The sequence below is a fragment of the Ochotona curzoniae genome, unplaced genomic scaffold (assembly GCF_017591425.1).
Source record: "Ochotona curzoniae isolate NIBS_2020 unplaced genomic scaffold, NIBS_Ocur_1.0 contig_2692, whole genome shotgun sequence".
In the NCBI taxonomy this organism is placed as follows: Eukaryota; Metazoa; Chordata; class Mammalia; order Lagomorpha; family Ochotonidae; genus Ochotona; species Ochotona curzoniae.
Genome location: NW_024465556.1, coordinates 13941421 through 13953658, shown reverse-complemented (window position 1 = coordinate 13953658; position 12238 = coordinate 13941421). Strand labels below are relative to the sequence as shown.

At 37.9% G+C, this 12238-nt stretch overlaps 2 protein-coding genes across 3 annotated transcripts in view; one reads left to right on the top strand and one right to left on the bottom strand.

The window, feature by feature from the left end:
- The window catches only part of HERC4 (HECT and RLD domain containing E3 ubiquitin protein ligase 4), a 136028-nt gene that overhangs the window by 1990 nt on the left and 121800 nt on the right, over nt 1-12238 (top strand). Inside the window, exon 1 of one of the 2 annotated variants that reach the window (XM_040975837.1) lies at nt 8506-8527. The exons of the other annotated variant lie outside the window; for it this stretch is intronic. The gene's annotated coding sequence lies outside the window, so the exon portion shown is untranslated. Of the gene's footprint in view, nt 1-8505; nt 8528-12238 lie in introns of those variants that run through there. 2 annotated transcript variants of the gene reach the window in all.
- MYPN (myopalladin) overlaps nt 1-12238 on the bottom strand; it is an 84186-nt gene that overhangs the window by 70111 nt on the left and 1837 nt on the right. The window contains exons 2-3 of the mRNA XM_040975832.1: nt 10131-10249; nt 2242-3144 (exon numbers count right to left, since the gene is read on the bottom strand). Coding sequence (XP_040831766.1) covers nt 2242-3143 — 902 coding nt within the window. The 5' untranslated portion in view covers nt 3144; nt 10131-10249. The remainder of the gene's footprint in view (nt 1-2241; nt 3145-10130; nt 10250-12238) is intronic.

Here is a 12238-nt window from a genome sequence, read left to right as displayed (position 1 = left end):
TAAAATAATTCTTCCCAGGTAAAATGGATGTTGCTATATGACATTGTGCTTTCTGACTTTTTAGTTGGCAGACTTACAAATTCCTACTTTCAAATTTTTTTTGTTGAAGGGGGTGAGTACTTTGTTCCTCGTTGATTTTTCTCAGTGGTGTGTTGAACTTGTTCTTGTATCTGGGATTGTTATGGTTGAGAAATGAGAAAGATGAGGCCTGAATGATGTGGTTTATTTATTTATTTGTTTATTTTGGAATAAATCTATGTCTAGAAACGAGTGGACAGCACAAATATGAACCTAAGTTGTATGTATGTTGTAACTTGTGTGCTTACAAGCTTAGGTAGACTGACCGGATGCCTAGCATGGTGCTGTAATGCCATCCTGCTAGTGTTACCGACCAAAGTCCCTGGGAGCATCATCAGGCACGTTTAGAGGAGAAGGACAGACCTGTATTGTATTCCTTAGTTCCAATCTTTTGTTAGGTCAGTGGTCTCATTCTTTTGTTAAACCTAGGCTGAGTTACATGATTTCCTGTGTTTTTATTCACTAATTCACCTGACATTTCTGAATGACTAGGGTCCAGATACTGTGTTTGATCCTCTAGATACGAAGAACTGCAGCCCACAAAGAGGTCAATTGCATAACCTGATAGTAAAATGCATATACTGTCATAAAAATATTTGACACTGCTTTATTTTCCTTTAGAAAGTAAAATTCAGTCTATGGATATAGCTTTGGACCCAGTCCTCTGAATCTGCATGTATGCAAAAGCAGAAATACCCTTATTAACATTTAATATTGTCCTATAATATGAGCAAGACATAAGGAAAAAAGATGCAACCCCATTTATATACAGTGAATAAACACTAAATAGTAATGGAGTAATATTTTAGTAGAAATTAGATGGTTAGGGAGCCAAGGTAACTTCTACAGGACCAGGAATTCATTACAAGAGTAATGTATCTGTGTCATTGTCCATGCCCACGATAATGGACATATGACTGTGTATGAAAAACTATACCTTAGTAATGATATAGGGGAACTCGGGTGGAGGGGGGAACCGGGGAAGGGATAAGGAAAATCCCAGGGCCTATGGAATTGTATCATAAAATGATGATGATGATGATGATAAATGATTAAAAAAAAAAGAGTAATGTATCTCACAAGGAGCACCCAGAAGACCAAAACTGGTTGCAGGTCTTATGGGACATGCAAATAATAAATGTGGAAGAACTCCTTCAAAACCAAGCAAGCAAACCAACCAACCTGGGTAGCACCTAAGAAGCAAGGAATCCTAAACCTTAGACTGTAATTGCCTCACAGAAAAAATGACTAGGCCACGCACATAGAAGATAGACATCCTTACTACTCACCAATTCTATCACGGAAATACTTGGGCATTTAGAAAATAGCATCCAGTAAGCAGACATCAAAAGATTATCATGATTTTAATACATGTAAAATAAGCCTGTATGGACCTTAGCCACAATCCACTGTATGTTTATTTTACCAGTCTGTATCCTAATATTTGGCTTTCATTAAATTTTTAAAAATACTACAGGTATCCATTGAGTAGAGATCTTATACTTTTCTTTTGCAAAGCTACAGACTGTGCCGCACAACGAACTCTAGCCATTAGCCACTTGTGGCTATTCATAGGGCACTTGAAATGTGGCTAGTGTAACTGAAGAATTGAATTTGGATTGTATTTGTTTTAATTCCTTTAAATTAAAATCATACCCAATTCAGTTATTGAAAAACTTCCAAATATCTCAGTCTACTTTTTCAACTATAAATTTTATGAATTGCAAATGAAGAGTGAGTTTTTCCTAGAAAAAAATTAGCAACAAATTAAGATGTGTTCTAAAGTATGTAATTTACATTGGATTTTGTAAACCTGATATGATGACTAGGAAGTAAAATATCTTCTTAATAAATCTTACATTGATTGTATTTTGCAATGATAATATTTTGTAATATGTTGGGGAAATTAGCAGTGTTATTAACTTTAACTTCACATATTCATTTTGCTTTTTAAAGACCTGGCTACTAGTAAATTTAAATTGCATTTTGGATATGATCTTTATCAGAGCTATCTTAGATGTTGACTTTTTTATATTTATCATATATACATAACTTTTATATGTAGTATACAATGTTTAAAGCCATATATTTAAAAGAAACTACTTAGGAATCCCATGGCTGACACAAAGCAATCAGTGAACATTAAGAAGGAGCCATTTTTACCTGACTTGAGGTGGTGGAATTCCTACCACTATGCAATCCAACTGTACTCGTGTTCCTTCTGGAACTTCTCTGCTCCGTAGCTTTTGAGTGAACCGGGGAGGTTGCCCCAGCGGTTCTTCATAGTACAAAGAGGAAGGGGAAGAACCTGGCGTAGTGTCCCCACCGGCCGCCTCACTGGCAGCCTGCTCAGCTTCTCGCCTCTTGGTTTCCTGCCGCTCAAGGGCGTGGTTGACTTCGTTATCCCTGGTATCCGAAGGGATCGGGATGGGAACAGAAGATCTTTCTCGTCTTTCTGACAGATCTGAGAAACTAGAGCTGTTTTCCTGCATCGTTTTGTTTTGAGATTCCAACTTGCTCTTGTGGTTTTTGCAGGCACGGGGTCTGATCCTTTTGGAGCTGTGGGCTTTGAAAAGAGAGGATAGCTCTTCAATGAAATCGGCTGCTTTATTTAAGAATACCTTTTTAGACTGGGCTTCAGAACTGTACTGGGACCTTTTAGCCTCCTGGGGGCTCTCCTTAGAACTGGTAGGACTTCGAGGGTTATCCTGGCAGAAGTTAGGCTCAAAATTTGATTTAGGTGAGGGTTTCAGCTGGTCCGAAGAAAGATGTTTTCTAGATTGAGCTTCATCTGCTTGCTCCAAAGGGTCATGATTGATGGCCAGTCTTGCCAAGTTCACACTTTCATCTAATTCTTCTTGGCTCAGAAAGGCTGAAAGATCTGGAAGCTCATCCTGGCCTCCGCCCCCTTCAGCAGCCCCAGAAGGACTTGCAAAATGGAAAGGGTTGGAGGAAGGCTCTGCTCGGCTTCTCTCGTTGTTTCCCCGATGTCTGGTTTCAGCTAAATAGCTCTCTCTTAGAAGCTGAGATATGGAAGTAGAAGCTTCTGTGCTGTCGTCCTGCATGCTATCAACAAAACAACGAGAAAAATCACACTCATTTCTAGGGAAAAATGAACACACGTTTCTTAAATAATTTTAAAAATAGTCTGTTTAACTCAGTAATTATTTTTTAAGAGTTATGTGCTTATTTAGGGGTCGAGAGAACAGAGATAGACAGACAGACAGAACTTCCATTCCCTGGTTCACTCCTCAGATGGCCCCCATGGGCATCTTTACGGCTTCTTAACCACTAGTCTGAATACCCACGTCTAATGTTTAATGCAGTGCTTATGACTAACACCGTGGTGTTGGATAGAACTGATTCAAATCCTACTTGGGACACTTGCTAGCTGTATAAACCCAAGAAACCTTGACCTCTGACAGCTTCAGTTTACTCACCTATAAAAGAGAGATAATAACAGTAGCTGTCTCCCACAGGTTAAAGTGATGGTTACATGCACTTGGTACTTAGGGAGCATTCTGTAAGTGATAACTAGTATCCCCATAAAACAACTATGGCCAAACAACACAGTCTCCATTTTCTAGACAAGAAGTGGAGGTAGAAAATAGTGAGGTGTCTTGATCCAAGAAAAAACTTTGAAGAGACACCAAACTCTTTATTTGTAATTCATTCAAGGTATTTTAAATACTATTGAGATACTCCTAGTCTGGGCTGACTTCAAGCCTTTTGTAGACAGTGTGCAGGGTTGCTCCCTGTCCCTGCTCCCTCAACCGTGTTATCTGCATCTAGTTCTGCAAAGTCCTCAGTTCCAAACTAGGATATCATTGCCCTGGATCTCCTCTCTTTCTTAGGTTGGGTACCTCTCCATAGTGCTCCCAAAGCTTGCTTTTCACATTTTCTTTCATATCTCTGCTTCCTTTTTGCCTCTCTAAATTTGTCTTGTTCACCATCATCTCTGTATACATACAGAGCATAGACGCTAATCAGCGTATATTTGTTGAATTCTTTTCCTTACTAGAATTCCCTGCCGAATCTATTGTTTATTTTTATTAATTTTTAAAATTTCACAGTAAAGTAGGACAAAGAAAACTTACAGAGGCAAAGGAAGAAAAAGGCTATACTGGTAAAGGCAGTCATCATTTTAAGATGACTTTCAAATAAAATTTTGTTTTGTTTCCAATGCAGAAGTAGGAAAGAATATCTGATTATAATCAGAAAACTTGGATTTGAACCTCAGCTCTTATACTAAAGCACTCTGTTGTCTTGAAAAAGGAACTTAGTTGATTTGGATAAGAATTATCCTCATCTATCAAATAATGATTTTTAATTCTGAGATTAAATTACACATATATAATTTTAATAAATATTAAAGAATTATGAAAATCAATTACTTTCAAATATTATTTTAAATACTTTATTCTAATAAATACTAATTTAAAAGCCATCTCTTAAAAGTTTCAAATATTTTATTCTCTCTCTCTTTTTTTCTGTATTTGGAGTGAGGGAGAGATAAAAGGAGAAGCTCCACTCAGCCTCTCACTCATCCCAGGGTCCCTGACATGGGACATGCTCTGAGGGCACTGTTCAAGTGGTTTTAATAGTTCAACAGCTCTGAATTGCTGCCAGTCTTGCCATTTTGAGCATGATGAATCTCTCCAGAATCCACTGGCTGATATAGTCCACCAAAAGATTTTATACTCTAAAATATCTCAAGCGTCATTATGGATAACTTGGTTTTTCTTTAATTCATTCACCCAAAAAATATTTATTGGGCATCTATTATGTACTAGGAACTCTGGGTTCAGAAAAAAAAAGTCTGTCTTCATGAAGCTGACATTCTAGTGGAGGAAGATATCATTATACAAAATAAATAAGTAAGGCAAAGGAACAGAAAGATCAAACAGAAAGAGCAGTGTGTTACTTTTGTGAGGAGGGTTAAGCAAAGTGCCTAACGTGGTGAAGTTAACCACAATGGGAGAGAGGGCTGTGGGGAAGATGGATATTGCAGACAGACGTGTCAGGGTGTGAAGAGATCAGTGTATAGTGCATTTGAGTTGAGCCCTGTGTACCAGGAAGCAAGTGAAAAAGAAGGATGGAAGGAAATTAGGTCAGAAAAGTATCAGGTCAGACTAAGTAAGGCCTCAAGAACATGCAAAGAACTTCAAGTTGTATTAAACATGTTAATGGAAGACCACTCTGTGGTTTTGAGAAGCAGGTGGCATGATTTTGAAAAAGTTCAATCGTGGCTGCTATGCAAAGAACCAAGTTGAAGGGGGTAAATTTGGCAGTGAGCAGATCATTTTGGGGGCTCTTACAATTCGCTAAGCAGGAGATTACAGCATGCTGCCTTGGACCCAGGAATGGTAACAGTGGGGGGACTGAGAAATGGTCAGATTTGAGACACTTTTTGAAAGCAAAGCTAATATGATTTGCTGTGAATTGAAAGTGGGATATAAGAGAAAAGACAAAGTCAAGTGATCCCAACATTGATGGCCCACTGAATGGGTGCTTGGTAGACTCATTTACAGGGAAGAGATGAGACTGCATTTGGCCTGGTGGTTAAGTCATCTCTTGGGTTGCCCACATTCCATACCACAGTACCTGGGCTTGAGTCCCTGTTTTACTCTAGTCCAGGTGGCAGCAGGTGATGTTCAAGTACCTGAGTCCCTGACACTCATTTCGGAGACCCAAATTGGGGTCCTAGCTCCTGGCCTTAGCCTGGTTTGAACTGGTCTTTGGGGAAGAAACCGATAGATGAGAGATTTCTCTTTTTCTGTCTCTCATTTAGCCTCTCAAATAAAAATAAATGAATCTTACAAAAACAAAGCCAGTAGATTTTAAAAGTTCTCACCACAAAAACAAAAAGCAAAAATCCAGCCTCATGAGGGTGATGGATATGTTCATTAGCTTGACTTAATCATTATACATTGTAAACACATACCAAACCATTAAGTCATACATCATAAATGCATATAATTTTTGTCAACTAGGCCTTAATAAAGTTGAAAGAAAACCCATCTTTTATGCACATGTCTTTAAACATTGTTCCACATATGGGAAGCACATCCATTAAAAAAAACACAGAATCCAAATCTGGTTTTTAGGTCGACACAAAAATAGCCTTTACTATTTAATAATTATTTGTGAAGACAATCAGAATGGGAAGAGATAAGAATATTCAAGTATCTCACCTTAAACTGGGGGCAGTTGGAACTGCTCCACTCACTTCAAAGGTTTGTTGATGAAAGCACTTTAAAAATGTATAATACTATGCAAATGTAAGATGACACTTTTCTGCTGATAATTACTATGTTTAGTTTGCTCGTTAGTGGAATCATAAAAATGGTAGACATTGCTCCTTCTCTTTAACATCCGTGTTGATGTGCTTGCTTTGCTTTGTTTTGTCTTATGTCACCGAAAAGAAACAGCTAAATATTTTCTTTAGAAGAGGCTCTTGCTGGGCAAAGAACCAAATCCCAGTAGGTAGGAACCAGTTCTGGACAGTTGGGTATGGATCACCTTTTCAGGTGCAAATGGGATACACTGTTGCAAAATCCACCTGCTTACTGTTACAGGCACCATTTCCATCTCAGTTGTATTTCTAGTCTATTTTGGTGGGAATGCATTAACAATTTAACAAAGTAGTGCACCCTGTGTTACCACAGTAAGAATTTGAGCTATACGGAAGTGCTATGTCAATAATAATATGAAAATAGTGTCAGATCCTCTCTCTGAAAGACCTTTGCATTTGAAAGAGGAAAGACTACAGGCAGAAATACACAGATAGATATAAATTTGAAGAGTGTGTCACAACAATAGGCAAAGCTGAGATGACACAGGAAAATGAGTGGGATTCTGTTTAATGAAAGAGATTCCTTAGAGAGTTGAAGAAAGGAAAGACTTTCAGAAAATAGGCCAAAGTTTAGATGCCATTCTCTTATTGTTGTTTCAAACAAATTGATAAAGCTGAAAAGTTGGAAAAAAGTAAAGATTTCATTCAAGTGGGAGAAAGACATTGTCTACCATAAAACATACTGTGCATGTTTTTTTTTTTTACTTTATTTTTATTACAAAGTCAGATACATAGAGAGGAGGAGAGAGAGAGAGAGGAAGATCTTCCATCCGATGATTCGCTCCCCAAGTGGCCTTAACAGTTGGAGCTGAGTGATCTGAAGCCAGGATCCCAGAGCCTCTTCTGGTTCTCCCACGTGTGTGCAGGGTCCCACGGCTTTGGGCCATCCTTGACTGCTTTTCTAGGCCACAAGCAGGGAACTGGATGGGAAGAGGGGCTGCTGGAATTAGAACTGGCACCCGTACGGGATCCCTGTGCGTGCAAGGCGAGGACTTTAGCCACTAGGCTACCATGCCGGGCCCAGATCTATATTTCTTTAGAGTTTTTATTATAGGAGAAAAACTGTGCCATGTTTTTATACACAAAGGAGGATAAACATGTCAGGCAACACTAGTGTGAAGGATATTGAAGTTGAAGCCCAAAGTTACTATTTAACTTGAAAGTCAACAAAGAGAGTATAAAAGTAAGTCCTGCAGCCCACTGAAAGGCTGAAGGAAAGCAAGCAAGGAAACTTGAGCAATCTAGGACCAAAAAAGGGGTTTGGTGGTAGTTGCAGAAGTGATAGGTGTGGGGTGGGGATTTTATGTTGCTCTCACGACCTCACCACTGGCCAAGAGCTGAGCTCTTACATAAGGAATTCCAAATGAGAAACCTATGTCGATCTGCAATAACACAAAGAATTCTTACTTTTTAAATAAGAAAACAATGAACACTTTCACTTCTATCCTTTAACGTCTTGGTATTTGTGTCATATGTTTTTTAGGCAATTAAGGATTTGAAAAAAGAGAACTTCCCTACTTAAATTGTCACAACGCATTTGCTAGATTGAGAGAGAAATAGAGAGAGGAATAGGGGTCCCAAATAAGCTTGGGATCTCAAGACCTAGTTCCCATTCACCTTGGTGGGAGAACTCTGCCGGGCTCTTGCCGGAGTGTGGAGTGCGTTGACTCCAAGGGGAGGTGGATGTTCCAGGCAGCCAGGATGGAACTTGTCAAGGTGACTTGTTCTATGCGAGCTCAGAGAATTCTTTAGTGACTGCAGGTAAACAGTCACTTCAATTTTTCTTTCCACAAGAGACATAACTGTTGAAAATATATTTCTAAACAAACCAGGGCTTGTTTTCTTTAAGTGAAGGCACACTGTTCTGATTCTTTTGAAAACACTCAAACACCAGAGAAATTTAAGAATGTCTATCTGTGGTGCTCGTTTCTTTCTTACCTCCTCGGAGACAGGAAAGAAGGTGTTAAGAATATACTTTCTTTCTGTATTGCTAGAGACAACAACACCGCAAGAACAGCAATGTCTGTCAGACCTCAATGAGAGTGAAGACAATTATTCTGGTTCTAGCAGTCCTCTTTGGTCTTCTATGTTCAGGTTAGTGAACAGACTCCATTATTCCTCTTATATATAGGGATTAATGGTTGAAAAATTGAGCTGATATCTTTTTAGACACTAGTGTTAGTTCATCAAAGCTCTTTCAAAAAGGGGATTGGATTTATCTGGTATTTTACCTCTTACAAATTAAAGTTACAGAAACTATTGCTATGAATTCCAAAACCAGCTTGGATAAAATTTCATGCACTTGCTTCTACTCCTAAGTTGCAACTGTGAATCTGTTCCATTGAAAATGTGCCACTGTAAGCACATGGTAGTAGAAACATGTAATGGACTCCATGCTATAAATAATATATACATAAAAGGCTGCGTTTAACACATTGTTGTGAGTTCCAGTCACATTAGCAGTATGTTGTAAGTAGGGATAGAGACAAGCTTCCAGAATTGGGATAGTATCCAACTATTTGTTTCATAGTCCATTATTTTAAGATTCTGCAATGCCTATAATTTTGTCTCTTGCCACTTCTGTTAGTACAGGGTCCGTATTTCAGTTTTCTTAGAATGGCTTTGATTTGTGATATTTTGCTTGTTGTCAAACCATGTGTGAGATAATGTAAGTTAATATTTTGTTTTAAGAATGTTTACTATTCCCTTCCATGTAGACAATCTGTTTCCTACAAAAGAACTCTGGGACTTTTGTGACCTTAAGAGTTATTAAGAAGAAGTTGTAAATTATGACAAATTTTTAATTGAGAATGTGAAAATTCATCTCACTGTTGCTAATGGGAAGTAACCAGATAGTCTCATTTCTTTCAACATAAATGGATCTAGTATCTGAAAATACATAAAAATATTTTAGTAAAGTAAGAAAAGTTCTTAACACTATTACTATAATGTTCCCTTTTGGGGACTAGAATAACAGTGATCCATCTTCTCTTTTTCTTTGCTTATACAGTTTAAAAATATAATTCGAGGTGTGTTTCTAATTACTGCTAATAGTGCAATATACCAAGCCAAACATTTGCTACTGGCTGTCAAGTGTGTTTTTGATGAAACTGGAAAGGGAGAGAAAGAGACAAACAGAATGTAAAAGAGAGACAGAGAGAGGAGAAAGGAGAAAGAAAGAGCAGTGTGCCTTGAGCAAGACTTTCTGCAGCTGTTGCGTACATTAATCCAGAGTGCAGATCTCCCAACTCTAAATATAGCAAGCATATCCATTTACATGACAAAAAAACTTTTAAATGAAAGTCTTTAACTATGGAGTCATATTATTTTAGATTTGATTTATTGTAAAATGGAAATAAGCACTGCATACATGTTCTCTGTATAAACAACATTAGTTTAAGAAATCAGTGTGTAGAAAAGTCACAATGATATACACAGTGTATCACAACTTCCTCTGTTGGGACATTTTTCTTTGAGACTCAAATAGGTTATGATGTCTGTGTCTCATCAATTGTCTCCAAAATCTTTACATGCAGAAAGCTTTCTTATTTTTTTGCTTGATTTTGTGTCAATCATACATAACTAGAAAGTTATCCTAGGTTTCACTCTAACAGAATTAGCTCTCTGAAATACCCCTTTTCTCATTGTCAATGCCCTGTTATCAAAGTACACTTGTACACTTAAATCTGGATATTACCTTTCTTTTTTTAGCTGACCCAGATGAGGATGTTCAAGCCAGGCACTCCACAGCGATGATAATTATTCCAAAGAGAGCTTGCAGGCGAAGAACCGTAGAAAAGGAAAATTCTTCACACCCTTGGAAATAGAGTGCAGCCGTCCATAGAGATTGAGGAGTTAACCTTAGTTTCAGTGAAGATGGCTGTAAGAAGCTGGACAACCTGTCACCACCAGAGCCCGAGCATTTGTCAGCTTGCAGGTCCCAAGTTATTTTGAGCTGTATAACCCATGTGCCCGAGAAACATTCCACCTGATTGGACAGGAGAAAAACTGAGCAGAGGGATTCCAAAGCAGGATAGCACCTATGGGGGCTGGGTGGTCCATCGGTTTTCCTACCTATAGAATTTCACTTACAGCTACAGCCCCCTGTTGATTGCCAATTTATGCTTGAAATTAGTACTGAATTATTAAACCACGTTCCACCTGTCAAAGAAAATGGCATTATCTGGCAAACGTATCAGAATTCTTAATTTGAAGATTCTTAATTTTAATCAATGAAAAAAAATTATTTTAATTACTAAGACACTTAAGGAAATCTCATATTGAAAAACCATTATGAAGCTAAGGTCTAATGTTTGAAAACAGAGGACTTGTTTGAGTTGATTATCCACAGTCTAAGCAAACACAGAAAAGATTGAAAAAGGGCTAATTGGAGATGATAGAGAAAATGAAGAGAAAAAAAAATCCACTTGAGAATAAACCCAGAAACAAATAAATCTGAACAAATCTCTTCGGAAAAAAAGCAAAGCCATTTGCTACTGAAAAGTCCAAAGCACTGTATGATATATATGATGTATGATGTATTAGTACCTAGGGATAACGTTTTTGTATATTATTTTGAAAAAGCTGAAGCCAGATGTCTTCTTTCATAAGCATTGTCAATCAGTAAGAGAAAAAAGTTATTAAAAATGCCAACATTTGCTCAAGCACCTATTTCATTAAGACATAGTTTCCTTGATATTAATTTATTACATGTAATACATTTTCAAAATATGTATTTTGAAGAAAAGTTAGCCCCATGGCTTAATACAGGTTAAGTGATGCTATAACATCAGCAATTGTGGTGGAAGTCTTGGTTTTGAAAACTTAGACTTTACATGCCAGGAATTGGTTATTTATGTTTTGAAAAGATTTTTTTTAATTGAAAAGGCAGAGTTATAGAGAGAAGGAGAAACAGAACAAGAGGTCCTCCGTTTGCTGGTTCACGCTCTGAAAGGCCACAATGACTGAAGCTGAAAGCTTCTTTCGGGTCTCCCAGATGACTACGGGGCAACTTTGGTCATCTTCTGTTGCTTTCTTACATCATTAGCAGGGAGATAGATTAGAAGTGGAACTGCCGGGATTCTAACCAGCACTCACACGGGGGTGCTGACACTTTAAGTGGAGGCTTAATGTGCTATACCATAGTGCCAATCCTATGTTGTTTTTAAAAATCATTCTTAGATTTTGATGTCATGAAATACACTGCTTTAAATCTAACCTTCTTGATTGGAGCATATACCTTTTTACAGGGTTTCATTCAACAAATATTTACTTAACAGCTTCTATGTGTCAGGTACTAGAAAGAAAATAGTACCCAAAACACACAAAAGTTTCTGACCAACTTTATTGAGAGATCTTTATTTTCTCCACTCATCTTAACTTTGTAATACATTGAATAGATACGAGATTTATTTATAGTGATTGCTTCAAGAGTTTTACTATACCTTTTTTTGTGGGCTTTTACAAAGGCAGCAAAATGAAAAACTTTATCGATGTTGCGGGGCAGCAAGTTGAGCTGCTGCTTGAGATGCTGCTATCCCAGAAGAGCATCTGGTTGTTCTATTTCCTATGCAGCTCCCAGATGATGTAACTAGGAAAGCAGCAGAGATGGCCCAAGAGTTTAGGCCCTGGCATCCACATGGGAAACCCAGATGGAGTTCCTAATTCCTGGCCTTGGTTTGGCCCAGCCCTTGCTTTTGCAGCCATTTGGGATGAACCAGTTAATGGAAAACAGCCTCTCTCTTTCTCTTTCTCTCTCCTCCTCCCTCTCTCTCAAAACTGCCTTTCAAGAAATAAATAAATGCA